An 18,566-nucleotide genomic window follows, 5' to 3' on the forward strand; every position below is an offset into this window, starting at 1 on the left:
TAATTCATAACAATATAATTTTATCTATACCAAAATGGAAACTCTTATAATCTATACTATTATTAAAAGCTAACAACTACTTTGGAGTCTTGAAGCCATGCTCTCACAATTTTTTACTAATTTTCCTAAAATAACCTTAACTTCTTCAATAATTATACTATTTTTAAACTAAAATTAATTTATAATTAAGGATAAAATCATATATTACTAACTCACAAAATATAACTTCCCACGTCGAAGAACTCCCACCTTTCACAAACATTTCAGCATCATGGACTTCTTTCTATAAGGTAACTTCCATCTTCTTTGTTTTCATACACATGTATCTATCTATCAATCATATATATTATTATATATTCTAAATTATTGATTTGGTGGGAGTTCGTACCGAAGGAAATGAGATTATGCAAGGTTTAGGCTGATTGCAGATAAATGTGGCGTGGTTTTGATGTACGACATGGTTCACATCATTTGTGTTTTGATGCAATTGTTTGCGAGAAGTGTGCTTTAAATATCTTTTTATCATGTATGTATGGATTATATATATATAGATCATGTGGGTGTAAGATTTCTGATCTCACAACCAAACAGGGAACTTAGTTGGTGAGTATTGACAGAATAGATTGAACCAACAACCTGCCAACAAGAAAATGAGGATACCGTGGTGGTTTGTTCACCCGAGGGCACTCCGACGATCAAGTCAGTAAATCTTTTCTCTTACAGATATCAAAACAGTACTTAAACTCACAAATAAAATCCATCCCTTTGACCCACGAGGATGACTCACTTTTATAACCAACAGTAACCTAGTCCCCTAGAAGTCTCACTCTATGGGACTCAAGCTCAGTGCTCATCTCGGACTCTCGACTAGATAGGGATTATAACGCCCCAAAATAATACAATAAAGATAACTCATATGTAGAATAAATATGAGAAACAACATACTTTCATATATCAGAGTTCACTGTTTAACAACCAGTTAAATGCCATGTAGGCTTACATGTTTCCAAGTCATTACTTGGTTACACAAATTGAGTCTCGTTCATTACATCTTAGGCCTTTGGCTTTACAAATAACAAACATACACACAAAAGGCATAATTAAGAAGCTCTTGCTTCCCAAAACTCCATCCACGCTATTGCCTTGGAGGAAGCATCTCACCTGTACTTGAAAATGGTATTTCCATATAGGGTGAGCCAACAGCCCAGTAGAAATAATCTAACACAATTTATAAGGTTTAGCAAAGGTATAAATACCACGTACATAAACAATACCGATCTGAAATATCCACAAGACCTGCATATCCATATGCCACTAAGGCCAACCTTATTCCATTTTCCTTTAATTTTATTTCCAGTTCATGTATGCTACTCAATTCATGAGTTAAATTCGTTATCTTTTAACAATCAAAATGAGACTACAACTCAATGATTTTCCAATTATGCAAAACTTACATAAACACTTCAAACCTGCCATTTTACGGATATTTCGCCCGAAAGAATCAGCACCCATTTATATATAAAATTCGGGTCTTTCACCTAGGACACTCCGGCCAACTTACTTTAAATGGAGTCCATCTCCTTTCTCCTCCCAAACAAATATACATATGCAATGTATTTATAAATATAATCACATATGGAGTACATCCCCTTTCTCCTCCCAATAAACATACATATACAATGTATTTATAACATGGTCATATTCAATGACACCAACAATAGATTAGCATTAAATCGCCTAATCCTTGTGTAATTTCTACAACAATCATAGCTATCCTCCACCGATAGCCCAATGCAATTATTTCTATAGAGATGTTCAATATCAAAATAAATAGTTTATTCAAAACTTCCACAGGTGAGATAATACATATCCAATATCACCATTTATAATCACAATCTTCCAATCTCCCGTTTTCAATGTTAATCCCAATTATTTATACAAAATAATAATTTAATCAAAATTAGGACAAAATCCCCCCTTTCACCAAATATCAACCCAAACACCAAAATCAACTATTTTGGCACAACATGATCTTATATTCAAGTCTCATACTCGTTTACCTCATATTCATCAAAACCCCTCTTTTCATTTCACGCCCAAATCCTAGATTTGTCCAAACCACAACCAAATCTCATCATCTATACATAATAACAAATAACTAAGCTAAAAATTATATTACAGTGTAGAAAATCTCTACCTCAAGTTTGAAGAAGAAACGAGTTGAAACCCCAAAACTCAACGATGCCTAAACTCGATCTCCACTGCACACAACGTAGCCCTCGCCTAGATAACCAACTTTGATGAAGGACTTGGATCTAAATCCCAATAGATTTGGAGAAACCAAAGATCTTGTGAGGTTTTTTAGTAGGAAACGTAGAGAGAAGGGAGAGGAAATGCTTTTAAAGAGAGAGAGATATACCAAAAAGTGACATTCAATTAACCCAAAGAGAGAAGAAAAGGAAAAATTTCGGATCTACCTAATTTTCCGCACCTCCAGCTGCACCTGCCTTTTTACTAGTGTGCTTCAACCCCCTCTGCCCTGTTTTCCACACGTGCGGCCTTATTCCCCGCACGTGCGGACAAGTAACTTCGAATGTGTTTTGCATTTTTGTTTTGAGGGGCGCTGCCCTTCAACCCCGCCAAGGGGCGCTGCCCTTTAGACCCCCGCGAAGGGACACTGCCCCCTCGACCCCCGACCGGCCCAGTTGAAGTGGCAAAACATAAAAGAAGGATTGAAACCAAGATTGCTACAGGGATAAACTCCTCAATAGCCTTATTCGTATCTAGACTAAGAGTTCCTTAAACCTAAGACTCTTGTCCTCTATCCGAGTATCTCGGAATACCGACATTACCGTAGAAAACCTCGGCAATGTTGTGATCACCTCGGCGAACATGACCAGTCCATGTGGCACCTCGATTGACATCTCGGCGTCACCTCAGTCACGTGATGTTATTCTTAAAATACTTCCCCACAGGTCACATTGTAGATTGAAAATTCACAGTTTTGTTTATTTTTTAATCAGCAAAAAAAGAAACTTCATTGATGATAATCGACATGAATACATATGACCATACATCAATAAAGGAAGAAACAAGAGCAAAGGCAAAAATGTGCACCCACCTAATCTCAACTAGGTTGGCACCAAGTAAGATACACAAACAAAAGCAAGCACAGGCAAGTTGGTGAGAAACCAACACAGAAGAGAGACAGAAGAAAATAACAACCACCAAAAAAAAAAAGAAAAAAAAACAGCAACCTCACTTCAAGCCTTCCCCTGCAACACCTCTGTTACTTAACCTCCTTAGTAATCCAAACATTGGCCCCCACCAATGCAGATCCTTACTTGTTGAAGGTTGTAAACCAAATCATTCACAGAGTAGGCCAAAGCAAAGGATGATCACTTAATCCACAAAGCAATTCTCACCTTAACAGCTTCACAAAGTTCATCAATAACAGGTTGCCTCCCATTAAATACACCCTCAATTCTTAGATTCCAAATAGACCAAAAAATAGCTAATGTGATGACACTCTATATCTCTCTTTCCATCTTGTTCAATCTACACCCAGACCACCAATTAAACAAACTCTGGACTGAACCTAGTGATACCCATTGTAATCCCTACCAGTTAACAAAATGAGACCAAGTCTGCCAAGCAAAAGGGCAAAGAAGTAGCATAGGGTTTATAGTTTCCTCCTCATCTTTATAGAAAATACAACAAACATCAACATTACAATTTATGATTCTAATTCTTCTTAAAAAACTAGCAGTCTTTATTCTACCCCTCCAAACCAACCACCCAAAGAATTGAGCTCTAATTGGTGCAGCAACCTTCCATAATGAATTTGAGACGATACAAGTGGGACCAAAACCCAATTCAAACTAGTGGTAAGCAGATGAGGCACTAAAGACTCTCGATGGATATGCATTCCACCTCAAACAATCAACCACATTTTCTCTTAGCAAGGGGAACTACTAAGATGCACCTTCAGTCTACTCAAATGCTCTTCCTCCCAAGCGAAAATGGACCTTCTAAGATTAAGACCCAATTCTCAACAACATCTCTTCTGTTATGAAACAACTTCACAGATCCATCTTTGTCCTTTGATAATGAATAGAGCCTGGGAAACTCCTCTCTTAGGCAAACACCACCTAACTAGCTATCAGACCAAAACTTTGCTCTTCTATCATCACCAATCAAAATAGTTGTATTACTCCTAAAGAAATGAAGAAGTTCAGCCCTAGTAGCAACAATATTGATTATGTCACCCCACATCTTGGACATTTTATTATTCTTCTCAGTTGATGGAGGCCATTTACTACCTTGCTCAATGTAGTTCCCATAGATGACTTCATTCCATAAAGATTTTCCTTTAATTCCAAACCTCTACCACCACTTCAATAAGAGACACACATTCATAATTCTGATTCTCCTAATACCTAACCCTCCTTTGGTTTTACTTTTAGCAACATCTCCCTATTTAACCAGATGTACTTTCCTCCTAAGATCTGAACCACCCCATAAGAAAGTAGATTGAATTCTTTCAATCTCTTTAGCTACCTTCTCAAGTATCTTTAAGAATGAGAGATAAAAAATAGGCAAGCTAGCAAGAACAGACTTAATCAAAGTCATCCTATCTGCAAAAGACAGAAATCTTCTCTTCCAAGAGGCGAGTCTTTGTTTACATCTATTAATTAGACTAGCACCTAACGGCATACCCAAATATTTTAGAGGCAACTTTTGATGGTTACAATTCGAACTTGCTACAAATTCTATGCCAAGCTCATCAGAAATCCCCACTCCACATACCACACTTTTATGGTAATTAATCCCAAGGCCAAACATGACTTCAAAGGACCTCAGTATTCTCTTTATATTAATTAACTCCTCCCATATAGCTTCACAAAACAGGATGGTGCCATCTGCAAATTATAGGTGTGTGATTTTCAAGCCACTAGAGCCTATGGAGGCTTCTCTAATCAGACCCAAATGCTTAGCTGTATCCAACAAAATGTTAAGCACTTCAGCCAAAATGTTGAACAGAAATGGTGACAAGGTGTCACGACCCGAACTCGTCCCTATAGGTTTAGCATCGTGACCGGCCAGTATCCTTAGATTGCCGAAGGCCTCTGAACTGATTAACAAAATTAAGGGGCTAGCGGAAGCAAATGCGTAAATGTAGTTGTCCAATGAGCTGTGTAGACTTACATGAAACATAATATTTAAAACTTTATATATGTATTCAATAGTCATTCGTACATTATACCCACACATATAAAAGTATCTTATGTACAGCCAACAAAACTACTAGTCATAAACACAAGTAACCGAGACTCATAACAAGCGACACATCCGGAACCTCCACGTGAGACGCAATGGTTGGCTGACAACAGAACACAGATTCCGACAAAAGCCTTCAGGCTAGATCTCCAAAATGCTCACCTATACATATATATACACACAGTGAGCTAAAACCCAGTGAATAACATTAAGGTAAAGAGGTTAGTGAACAAATTCCGAACATATCATAAGCGTAAAACAAATCATAGCATAACCATTCTTATATCAGAACATAATAATGGTACATTCCATAAAACACATCACAAATCGTCTTCCGACTAGAGTAATTGGTTTTGGATACCGATTAAACACATATCACCACAATGAAGTGGCTAACAAGATCTCGTATCACATATATGTCATGGACCCGCATTTACATGTCGTCCCCCATAACTTGAGACTATCTATGGATGCCATAATAGATTTCAAACATGGAACATTCGTTCACGAAAACAGATATCATTTCAGAAATTGTAACTTATCATATTTCATTTGGAACATAAATCATATGAACATATCTTTACAATAATGTTACTCACAGTGGTTTCCTGTAAACGGTCAATCAACCCTCGAGTCTTGACCTACAACCACAAAAATACATAACACAAGCATATCTTATCATTACAAATTCACATGGCCAACATAGCTTAACTTTCATTACGTTGATTCTTGTTCATTCTTAGCACATTGCTTAAAACACACATACTTGTAGTCTCGTAACTTAGTACATCCTTTACTTAATGTGTTTCTAATCCGTAACCTCATTATCATGGCTTAACTAAGTCTTAGGAATACCTAAGATGCGATGAGGATGTCAAAACATGAATTGAAACACATGGTAAATTTTCTGAAAATAAGGTCCCCGCTCGAGCGTAGCTTTCCTTGCTCGAGCGGACATGGAAATATGAAAGGGATTGCTCGAGCGTGACTTCCTTCGCTCGAGCAGCCTGCAAACTTGGGAAAAGTGCTGGTTGGTCTCAATCTACGCTCGAGCTACAAATCCCACGCTCGAGTGGATTCACAATATACAAGGGGTTCGCTCGAGCGTGACTTTTGTCGCTCGAGCGGAGCGCTCGTGCTTGCAAAAATGCTGAGAGCTCGCATTCTCTGCTCTAGCGCAGGTTTCCTCGCTCGAGCGGACTGTGAAATTCTGGGTTTCCAAAAACAGAGTTTGGAGCTTCAAATGCAATTTCAAAGGTAAACTCGCACATGGCTTGATCAAAACACTTGGAAAATTTATTCATAAACACGAGTATATGGTTTTCACAAACTCTTTTTTACTCGAAACTCATGAATTTACCAAAATTGTACTCAAAAGCTCTTACATGTAGATTTTCAAACTCCTTCCTTTTTTCTACAAAATATGCAATGAAAACCACAAGTTCATGAAATTTTGAAACATTAAACATGATAATCTCTCGAAGATGACAAGTAAAACTTACATGCATGAAAAGATTTCAAGAGTAAAACCCAAAACACGAATGAACAAGGTATAATCTTTCATAAACATGCGTACAAGCCATTTTCTTGCTCAAAACCCATCTTCATTTCAAATTCCAGTAAATGATTCACCAATTTTCTTAATACATGATGCATGGAAGGTTATCTACAAAAAGAATAGGCTCTAGACTCTTACCTGGATTCTTGATTTCAAACAATGAGAGATGGTCTTCCTAATTCCCTTCTTGCTCTTCTAACTTGAGCTCCCCCCCTCTCTCTCTCTCTCTCTAAGCCAAACTCTCTCAACACAGAGGACCAAATGAGCAAGGGAATGACACACAACCCTCCCTCACTCAGCTGAAAGAACACAACGCACACCTCACTTCTTGAGCACAATACACGTGCACACACATGCAAACTCTAACACACCCACACAAGGGTTTATCCTCTACACTCAACACCACCAAAAGGTCAGCTCAGTTTTCTCAATACACCCATACAGATTTCCCAGCACACACTTACTTAAGGATTAGATAGGAACCAATCATGCACCATTTTAATTAAACACAAGTAACCTTAATTTATCTAGGTTAGCACAAAATTCAATTAATCCAAAATAGTTCCCATCAAAGCTCAATTTAATCGCATGCGACCTTTACTGGACTGAATCAATTTTCTTTAATAAAAACTACCAAATGATTCTAAAAATTCCAAATAACACATTCATGTAACCAACTCCGATTTCGGATGCCGATAAGGCTTTTAATTTTCATACTAAAGCGGAGTTCCAAGCACATATTTTTACAAGTAACAGATAGAAAGTCAAAGGTCATGCAAAAATACATAATAAATATTTAATTTATCTTATCCACTTAATTAACATTCTTAATTACGGATTTGTGGCTAATTGTGGGTCGGGGTTATTACACAAGGGTCACCTTGTCTAAGACCCATTTGAGGGAAAAACTCTGGGGTTGGTGACCTATTTACCAACACAGAAATTCTGGCAGTTGTAACACATTCCTTCATCCAACTCACCCACTTGGTCCCAAAACTAAAGTTTGACAACATAGAAAACAGAAATTCCCAGTTAAATGAGTCATAAGCTTTCTTAAAATCAAGTAAAAGCACAATCCCTCTACCCTTAGCTTTCTTATCTACTATCTCATTAGCAACAAGTATTCCATCTAAGATGTTACTGCCCCCTTATGAAAGCTGATTAAGCTTCACTTATAATCCTTGGCATCACCTGTTTCAGTCTGTTTGATAATACCTTAGCCAATATGTTATACAAGGAACCAACTAATCTAATTGGCCCATAATCATTCAGGCTGGATGGGTTTTCTAACTTTGTATTCAAGTCAATGTATAGAACAATTTTATATACAATGTTATGTACATCATTTGTGTTTTGATGCAATTGTTTGAGTTTAATTTATTTGTTTGTTGTCTTAATAGTGTTCAGCTTCTTTGGGGGGAAAAAATACAGCATAAAAAATAATCAGTATTCATAAAATTTATTTATTTTTTTAAATTTGTTTTAATTTGTTTTATTTTATTTTTTTATTTTTTTTTATTTTTTTTGCTTTGCTGTAAGTGTATATCAAATCTTTTTATCACTAAGTATTTTGTGTAATATGATTCATTATAATTTTTGTTCTCTTCATTAACAGTGTTCCGGTTCTTTGGGGGAAAATAGTATAAAAAATAATAAATGTTCATAAAATTTATTTTTTTAATTTTGTTTTAAATTTTTTTTTAAACTGTAAGTGTATATCAAATCTCTATATATGTAAGTGTTTTAAGAGTCATTGGTTTTATTTGTTTGTTAAAAAAAAAAATTAAGCATTTTAAATCTCGATGTGTTTAAAAAATTTAGTGTTCTTCAGTGTTCTTAAATTTTACATAACTGTAAGTGTTCTGAGAGTCTTGAATTTGTATTTTATTTTTTATTTTTTATGTATTATTGTTAATTATACTTTTCATAGAAAATAAAAAGAATGTTACGAGGTTCATGGGGGGGGGGATGTATAGACTTAAAAATTGCAAAGCATAAAATGTGTGCAATTATTTAGACTTAGATTAGACTTAAAAAGTTTTGTTTTTTTTTTTTGTATATAAATTCAGTTTTTAAAAATTTGATTTGTTTGTTCACTTAATTTTGTGTGTGTTATTTAAAATAAAAGCCAGTGCTCTCAAAAAAAATCATATAAAATGAGTGTCTTGAGTTTTTATTTTTGTATTTTTTTTTGTGTGTAGTACTAGTAGTTATACTTTCTATAAAAAAAAAAAAAAAATTTACAAAATGAAATGTTTCATTGTGTTATTAGGTTTAAAAAAAAAGTATTATTATTTTTATTGATTTATATCAACGTGTTTGTGTGTTTATAATTTATGTTTTCAAAAAATTGGTTTGTTTATTTGTGTAATTTTGTGTGTGTTTTTTTTAAAAACAATCCAATATTCATAAAATTTGTTTTATTTAAAAAAAATAATAGTCTTAATTTTTTTAAATTTTTTTTTTTTGGGTTTTTTATTATTTATATTAATGGTTTTTTTTTTTTTTTTTTGTGTATATCAAATCTCTATAAGCGTTCCAAGAGCATGGGTTTGTGTTTTGGTAATTTGTGTGTATCATTATTAATTACATTTTTTATTTTCTTCATTAAAAAGTAAAAGAAAAAAAATATGCTATTAGATTTCTTGGAGAAAAAATTGACTTTCCTTAGTTTATATTTTTTGCAGATTGCTTTATAACTTTGTATTGGTTAGAATAAACAGCTTCTCGGGTGATTTTCTATCGACACCTATTTGTTTCGACTGTAAATATTCTATATGAATGTTGGGTTTGTAATGTTTGAAACTTGAATAATCGTAAAATAATTCTATTTGGGCTTAAACAAATATGTAATTTCTTTTTCTAAGCTTAAAAAAATCAAATTTGTAATTTCTTTTTTATTTTTTTATTTTTTATGTTCACTTAATGAGTTTGTGATGGTCAGAACAAATAATTCTATAGTTGTGTTTTAAATTTTGTGGGTGTGTTTAAAAAATTTAGTGTTCTTCTGTGCCCTTAAATTTTACATAATTGTAAATGTTCTGAGAGTCTTGAATTTGTAATTTTGTATTTTTTGGTGTATTATTGTTAATTATATTTTTTTTATTATATATAAAAAATTATGAAGCATAAAATATGTGCAATTGTTTAGACTTAGACTTAAAAAGTTTGAGGTTTTTTTCCCATTTGATTTGGATTATGTTAATCTATGTCAAAATGTAAGTTTTTAATTCTTTAGTTTCATTTATAAAAAACTTCAATAATATTTACATTTTGTATCTTTACATATAATAAGCCAATTAGAAAATCAAAGTTATTGTTGTACTCTATTAGTCAAAGTAAGCATGTGTACCATTTTGGCTCACTTTAACAATGTAAAATTTTAATTTAATCAATGTACATTGTTTGCAAATTAATTTTTATCTATATCTTATATATTTTTTGCAAGATTTGTAGGATCTTCAGTCTTATGTTACCAAATTGAGATTTTATATGAATTTTTGTTGTAGAGTTTTTTTTAGTTGAGATTAGTAAATATTATATTTTAAAAAAAATATTTGAACAAATTTTAATATACATATATATTATTTATCAAATACATTAATATCAAATGTTACATTACACATATATGATTTATATGTGCATTATTAGAAAATTTAATGTGAATTTCACATTATAACTCCAAACGAGTTTGCACACGTATCGCGTACTGCTAGTATATAAGACAACAATATTAAGAACACATAAATACTGACTTTTCACAAAAAAGTGAGTCTCATATGTAAGTCTGACATCATATAGGCTCCACACTCATTATATAAATGTAATATATAATGTACATATTGTGCAAATTTCAACAACAAAAAAAACAAAAGAAACATTCATGCCTACAATAAATATAATGATGGCCTATTTTGATAATACAGTTAAAACTTTTTGATTTTTTTTTATTTTTTAGAGTCATATCACCTCATTTTTTTTATATATTTTTTCAAAAAAATCAAAAAAAAAGTCAAAAAATTAACTTTTAACTTATTTTCCAAAGTAAGCAGATATACATATCATCTAAATCAACAGTAAAAAGGCCATTAAATTGTAATAAATTTTTGAAAGAGAATTGCAATTCCTAGCATTCTATGTAAGTGGAATTACACGTGTTAATATATTTTTTTTATAAAATTTGTCATAAAATAAAATTATTTAGTAGGACTTCTCACTAATTTCCCCAATTGGAAATTTGGCACCTTTACTCCTATTAAAAATAGGATTTTTTTTTTATGCCCCTAAATCTAATTTATATTAAGCAATTCTAATCACACTCTCTACTTTTTATTAGTTAAAGTATGAAAAAAGTATACTCTTTATTTTACCTAATTACTTTAATTATTGTGTTCTCCAATCACACTGTTTATTTTAACTAATTAGTCAAACTAACTTAATTAATTTTTAAAACAAAAAATACTAATTGCTAATATTTTACTAATGTAAATTTGCAATAATAATAAATTTGCTCATACAAGCATACAAAACCTATAGAATGAGGAGAAAAAAAAATACAAAATATAAAATAAGTTATTCCGTAATTCATCAAACAGAATTAAAAGAACATATAAAATTGCTACATACACATATACATATATAAAATATATAAAATTCCAAATCGAAGACATGAATATACAAAAATTCAAGACATATATATACATATTTGTTTGGGGGCTATTTAATTGTAGCCAGTAAAAAATGTAAGATGGTAAAGTAAGTAGCCCAATAACCAATCCATTAAAACCCAAAATTAAAATTATATTGACTAAAATGCTTAACAAGCATTTTTTAGCTATCCCTTTGGAGATAACAGCAGGAGGATTTGTCTGAGTAATGTTACGAAACTAACGTAATAAAAAAAAAATAAATAAATTATATGAAACTAATAAATTTACAGACTTTTATCACATTATTTTAGTAATGTTGTTTTAGATTTCCAAGTTCATTATTGCACATCACATCTGTAATTAAGGAAAAAATTATAAAATTTTCAAATGCCGAAGTCTGTCACAACATTATTTAAAAAATTAATGAAAATCAGACCCGTTCGTTGTTGGTCCATGTGCATAGATCAAATTGATTTAATAATGTTATTTATATGATTATATCACGTTTATCTTTTAAAAACTAAATTTGTTAGTCTCATTTCAAAATTATATTATTGTTATTTTTTTTAAAGACTTGAATTATTTCGTTAAAATTACTAAATTAATCTAATTGTTTGCATGCCCAGGGAGAGAATCCATTTTCTATTTACAATATGCTTAAAATGGTTTATTAATGATACATAAAATTTGAATGATCAGTATGAATGAAAATGTCCTGAAATTTATTTCATGGTAACTACTTTATTTTTTATCTTTTTGTTGCAAATCTCCTTTTTAGCTTCCAAATTTTTTTGTTGCAAAAAAAAAAAAAAATGCTTCACAATAATTACAGGATGGCGTTCATCCACATACAAAATTAGTACAACGAGTGCTATAACATTTCAATAACAGGACAGATTTATGAAATTATAAGCTCTCTTTAACAAAAGAAAAATCAAACAATTAAAAAGAACAAAGCACACAGCCAAAATTATGCTTATTTTAACTCAAAACTATGACATAGGAACATACCTCCCCCATCTTAGTTTTATTTTTGTGCTAATTATTTGTAAGCTTATTTATAAATCTATGCTAGTAATATATATAAATAGCATGCATACAATTATTAAGTACACCAATCTCTAATAAGGACGTTGTCCAATGTAGTTGCCTGGGGGATCATAGTTGCAGATCACAAACCACCAATCGTTGTTGGTACGTTGAACCCTAGCGCACCCAAGACGGGTCGAGTTTCTTCATATCACCTAGGTATAATGCAAGCATTGTTTTCCCCCAACACGGGTTGGAGTTGTAGTTATAGTAAGGCTTCTCTCCTACCCAAAGGTTCACTCCGTCGGTACCTGTAAATGAACCGTTGCCCTTAGCAAGGTTCTCCCCATAAGGCCCACTAGAGTGGATGAGATTGCAATCCCCCTTCGTTAAATTAGCATACCTTTGTGCATAGGTGGCAACGTTGTTGTCCCATGTCATAGGTCCAACACCTACTTGGGCACGAGCTGCGTTGTGGGCATTGAGGTAGTCTGGTGGTGAGTTTTGGGCATAGGAGAGATGAACCAAGGCTAAGCTCAAGAGACATACAAAAGTTAATGAAAGCTTACACAGCACCATCTTAGCTTTTGGTCTAGAACACAAAGATTTCACTAGCAATTGATGGGAAATGAGGCTTGTTTGAGGGGATATTTATAGGAAAATTTAACTTTGAATAGTATGTGGAAAAGGGAAACCATTAGCTATAGTCATCCACACTTCTCCCTAGACAGAAACCTTTTATTTTGAGATCGTGTGTGTATATGGTGATTTTAATTTTTATTCAGATTTCATGTAAAATTTCAAAAGTACCCTACTGATTTACAATGACATTGACCTCAGGAACTAAGTGTAATAGATTGCATAATTTAGAGACTAAAATGAAATAATTAAAAAATTGAAGATTGAATACTAGGAACACATGGTGCGAGAAAATTATTCATTGCTCTTGGGGCGTGCTGATATGGTATTCAAACTTGATTTTTATTGGTTGAAACATTGAAACCCACCATCTTTTTTGGTCTCTTTTTAGGAGACAACTGGACACTTGTTTTTTAATGAATGGTGTGGAGTAATATTCCAAGACCAACCAATAATTTGGTCTTGCAAATTTGGAGGGTCTAGGACAAAAATTGGGAATGTAGACTCAGCTATATTGCTCGGGAGATAAATGTATAGCGATCCCAGGTTTTCCCTTTTTGTACAGTGTTCCCGACTTAGGTTCCGTGGTATTGGTTGTTGTATATGTATTGTTTCCGTCCTTCAATTCCTTGTATATGAGTTTTAGGATGTGTTGGGCTGGTTTGTTACAGGTTGGTAGAGAGTTTAAACCAATAGTTGCTGCCCAGAATTTTGGTTCTTCGCTCGAGCGAGGCTTTTGTCGCTCGAGCGAGCTCTTTGTTTTTGTTCCTTCGCTCGAGCCAGGGTTCCTTCGCTCGAGCGAGAGTTGAGTTTTGTGTCTGGTGGCTTGAGCGAGAAGTCTTGCGCTTGAGCGTGCGTCTACATCTGGTTCTGGACCTGAAGGTTGCATTTCTTAGCTCGAGCGAGCTTTCTTTCGCTCGAGCGAGCGAGCTGTATGTTTTGAGTTTCTTCGCTCGAGCGTGTTTCTGGGTTGCAGACTTGAAGCTTCGTTTTGTTGGCTCGAGCGAGGCTTTCTACGCTCGAGCGAGGTATCGTTGTGTCTGGTCGCTCGAGCGACTACTCCTTCGCTCGAGCGAGCCTCGAATATATCAGTTGGCAGTAGCGGGTTACACTGGACATTTTCATCTTCGTCTCTTATATAAACCCTAGATCTGGCTCCCTCTCTCTCTACACATACCTTCTCTCTAAGATTTCATCTACTTCTAGAGTGTTTCTATCCTAGTCTCTTTGTATAAAAGGTAGAGTTTGGCTTGGGCTATCTTTGGATCCAAAAAAGTGTTGATTTGGAGCATCTTTGGGTTCTTCATCTTTCCCTTTGGTCTCTTTATTTTGAGGTAGTGATAACTACTCATTTTTATGATCTTTAACATAGATGTTGGGTATTTTTATAAATGGTTTGATTTGGGAAGTTAGGGTTTAAGATTTGAAATATTGAAAAGAGGGGTTTTGTTTTTTGACCAATACACTTGTATTTTGGGTCTTAAAATGAGGATATTGATGTTTGTTGTTAAAATTTGAGCCTTTGGGTCAATGTTGAGGAAATAGAGAGAAAAGCCCTAATTTGTTATGATAAATTAATTTGTATAATTAATTTGGAAAAGTTAGGAGAATATGAAATTGAGAAATTATGAGAATGAATGGTGGAGTTGGAATAATAAATCACTCACCTTTGAAAATGTTGATAATTTATCTGTTTGATGCATTTATTATCTATTTAGAAATAATTACTTTGGGCTATTGGTGGAGGATAGTCTTGATTGTTGTAGACACTGCATGATGATTAGGTGAATTAAAACTAATCAATTGAATATGTCATTGAATATGACGGTTGGAATAATGCATCAAATGTGTGTATTGATTAATCATTGTATATGATAAAGTGTTTAAATACATCAAATTTGTGTATTTGTTTGGGAGGAGATAGGGGATGTACTCCATGGTTTGAGACGAGATAGGGGATGGACTCTCAAACCTGTTTTGAGAGGAGATAGAGGATGGACTCCAATGATACAGCAAATATGTATATCAATTGAAGTATGGAAGTGTTTTAGTATGAGTTGTTATCTCATTTGGAATTGAAGTATTGTTGATATGAGTTGTTATCTCATTTGATTGTTTGGCCAGGTTTTGAGCCATGTTTATGAATTGAAAATTTGTTAAGTAAAGGAAAGTGGAATGAATTATGGACATATTTGTCATAGAACTAGAATGCGTTATAAGTTGGTTTATATGAGTTAAACATTTATCATATACCATGTGTTTTAGTTATTGCTCATATTATGTTCAGCATATCTCTACTGGGCGTTGGCTCACCCTATATGGGACATCATTTTCAGGTTCAGGTAATATGCCGCCTCCGAGGTCTTAGCTTGGATGGCTTTGGGAGTTGAAGACTCTTTTAATTATTTTGTTATATTTTGGTGATACATGTAAATTAAAGCCAAGGGTTTACTTGTGTAGAGAGTTAGAACTCTTCTTTTGTTGTAACCAAGTGTTGACTTGGAAAGTTGTAAGCCTATAGAACATTTACTTTTGTTGTCAACATGCATTACTTTTGTAAGAACACTCTGATGAAATGGAATATGTTTATTTCTCATGTCTATGTATGTCAAGAATGTGAATTTATATGTATTATTTTGAGGGCGTTACAAAATGGATGTGCTGATCAAATAGCTAGGGAGGCCATTCAAGGGGATGCACAGTTGAGAATAGTGGAGATGCCGTTATCAAGTCTGAAACAGCTTCTTGTTCAGGAAACTCATGATTGGAGAGTTTCTTAGTTTGTTCCTTGACTTAGGCCTCCATCTTTCCAAAAAATACCGGTCTCTATAGTGTGGGGTCCACATGATATGGATACATATAAGACCCACCCCATATGAGACATACGTGTCACATTTTGTATTTGGTGTCTGTACACCTAAACTCATTGTTTAACAAATTTGTATTTTGAAAACCATTAGTATAATTAACCCATTTCTTTTCGATGCTAAACTCTACTTTTGATTTTTAATTTTATTTTAATATTGAGTATATCAAAGGAGATTAAGAAACTCCATAATAAATTTCCAATATGATATATTACTAATTTCAAAAGGTTAATTGGTTATATAAATGAGATCACTATTTTGTGTTAGGAAGTGGTCATGTATAGCCACCACTGGGTCATGGTCAATTGCATGAACCATAGGAGGTTAGAGTTTTTTTTTTTATTTTTTTATTTTAAATATTCTAAAAAAAAATAATTTAGAGAATTGACCCACTTTTCAAACTATTTGGAAAACTAACCTACTTTTTAAAATCGCATTTTGAAATTGCAATTATAAATTGAAATTGCATCTTCAATATGCAATTTCACCATGAAATTGCATGTTGAAAATGCAATTTATGATGACATAGACTTCACTTTTTGAAATTATATTTTTAACATACAATTTCAAACATGCGATTTCAAAATGAAATTGCATATTAAAAATACAATTTCAATTTCAAAATCACATTTTTAAAATGCGATTTCAAAACAAGAAATATCAAGTACATTTAACCTTATCGTTTTCCATTAACCAACATATAGTGAAAAAGACTTGTTTAAGAATATTAACCTTATCGGTGTCCAAAGGAGGAATAATGTACTTGATATTCTATTAAATGAGTCCGGACTGGATTTAATCTCAATCTTTGGTTATACTTTTTGTTGATTATTTTTGTGATTCATTAAAATTACTTTAGACAAAAGTAAATGTCAATAAATAATAGTTATCTCTTCAAAATAGAGGGAGTGATGTACGCAAGTGAGATCATCACTGAGATAAATATGTATTGAAATAATTATGCAAGTAATGTAAATAAATAAGGTTGTAAATTTCAAAATATAATTTTGAAATCCGCCTCCTCTTGTATAAATAGGCAACCTTACCTTCAGGAATTGACAAATAAATTCTTACCCTTAGAAGCTTCATTTGGAAGAAGAAGCTTACCTTCAGTATTTGTATTCGAGAAGAATGTTAAATTTTTTTATAGTTGAATGTAATATTTGTAAAAAGAAGTAAAATAATTATAGATTTGATGTGACATTTTGTCTTATTAATTATTTTAACTTATTTTATCTTTTTTATAAATTTTAGAGAGAAAAAAGCCAATTTTTAGCTTCTCAAAAGTCTTCTTTCTACCTTTAACTAACTTCATTAACTTTGCCGAACTCCATAAATATTATACATATTAGTCTTGTATATTATTAATATGGCAGAACAGTCCATGATCTAAGGATATAGGGGCTTTAACATACAATAGGCATATATGTTTTTGAGTTAATTACCTATAAGTTATATTTACAAATGTTATAATAGCTTAGATTTTATTTAAGATTTTTTGAATCAATAAGTCCTATTTAGTAAAGCGGTGAATATTATCAGTTTTTTTTTAATTTTTAAAACTGAGAATATTATCAATTTTGCATAATAATGTTCCTAATAATTGTTTCACTAACTGATAGGAAAAAAAAAAAAAAAAACAGAGCATGAAATTAAATGTTTTTGTTATTCTACTTCTTGGTTTGATTCAACTATCCAATAAAATTGAGAATATTATCAATTTTTTTTTTTCAGTTTTAAAACTGAGAGCATTATTAGTTTTTTCATTTTTGAAGTTTTTTTTTTTCAGTTTTGCATATCAATATTCCATTACCAGGCTCCTTTATAGACACAAAATTCTTAGTTTTGCATAAAATAAAATTAAAAAAAATCACTTTTTCAATTTTTTCAAAAAAAAAAAAAATTGTACATAATTTTTTTTTTTTATAGTTTTTTCAATTTAAAATTTGATGTTTTAAAGTTTTGAAAATCAAAATAAATGTCAAATCATCATATTCATTTATAGATAATCATAAATGATAAAGAATCATTGTTTGAAGGGAAATTCTAACTATTAAAAATTTAATAGGACTTGAAGGTCTAAAAAACTTAGTTAGGACTTAATAGAGTATAAGTTTATAAATTAGGATTTGTGTGTAAATGTCTCTAGGTTTTTTTTAGAATAACGGTAAATGAAATAAATAATTACAAAGATTAATAAGTTGAAATTACCAATCAAACATTTAAAATATTAAAGATAAATTATGATGATAGTCCTGTACTTTATTTCTTATGTCATTTTAGTCGATGTACTTTCAATTAGTTCGATTTTGATCCTAAATTTATAATTTTGTCTTAATTTGGTCTAATTAATTACAACTCTTAATATAAATACGCACATAAATGTCACGTGCCATATTTTTAAGAGTAAAATTATAAATTTACTAAATTCAGTTAGTTAATATCAACTAATTTAGTGATGAATTTTCTTAACAAACACTAAAAATATTATTAATTAAACTAAATTGAAACAAAATCTCAAATTAAGGTTTAAAATTGAGTCAA

General features: G+C 32.1%; 1 protein-coding gene across 1 annotated transcript; it reads right to left on the reverse strand.

Annotated features, from left to right (window-relative positions):
• Positions 1–12,335: 12,335 nt before the first annotated feature.
• LOC114307248 (pathogenesis-related leaf protein 6) lies at positions 12,336–13,095 on the reverse strand. Its single transcript, XM_028252643.2, is given in 2 exon segments — positions 12,336–12,761; positions 12,763–13,095. Coding segments are annotated over 2 exon segments (486 nt in total). The 3' UTR covers positions 12,336–12,608.
• Between the last annotated feature and the right edge of the window lie 5,471 nt (positions 13,096–18,566).

Source organism: Camellia sinensis, chromosome 2 (assembly GCF_055761805.1).
Source record: "Camellia sinensis isolate YWXY chromosome 2, ASM5576180v1, whole genome shotgun sequence".
In the NCBI taxonomy this organism is placed as follows: domain Eukaryota; kingdom Viridiplantae; phylum Streptophyta; class Magnoliopsida; order Ericales; family Theaceae; genus Camellia; species Camellia sinensis.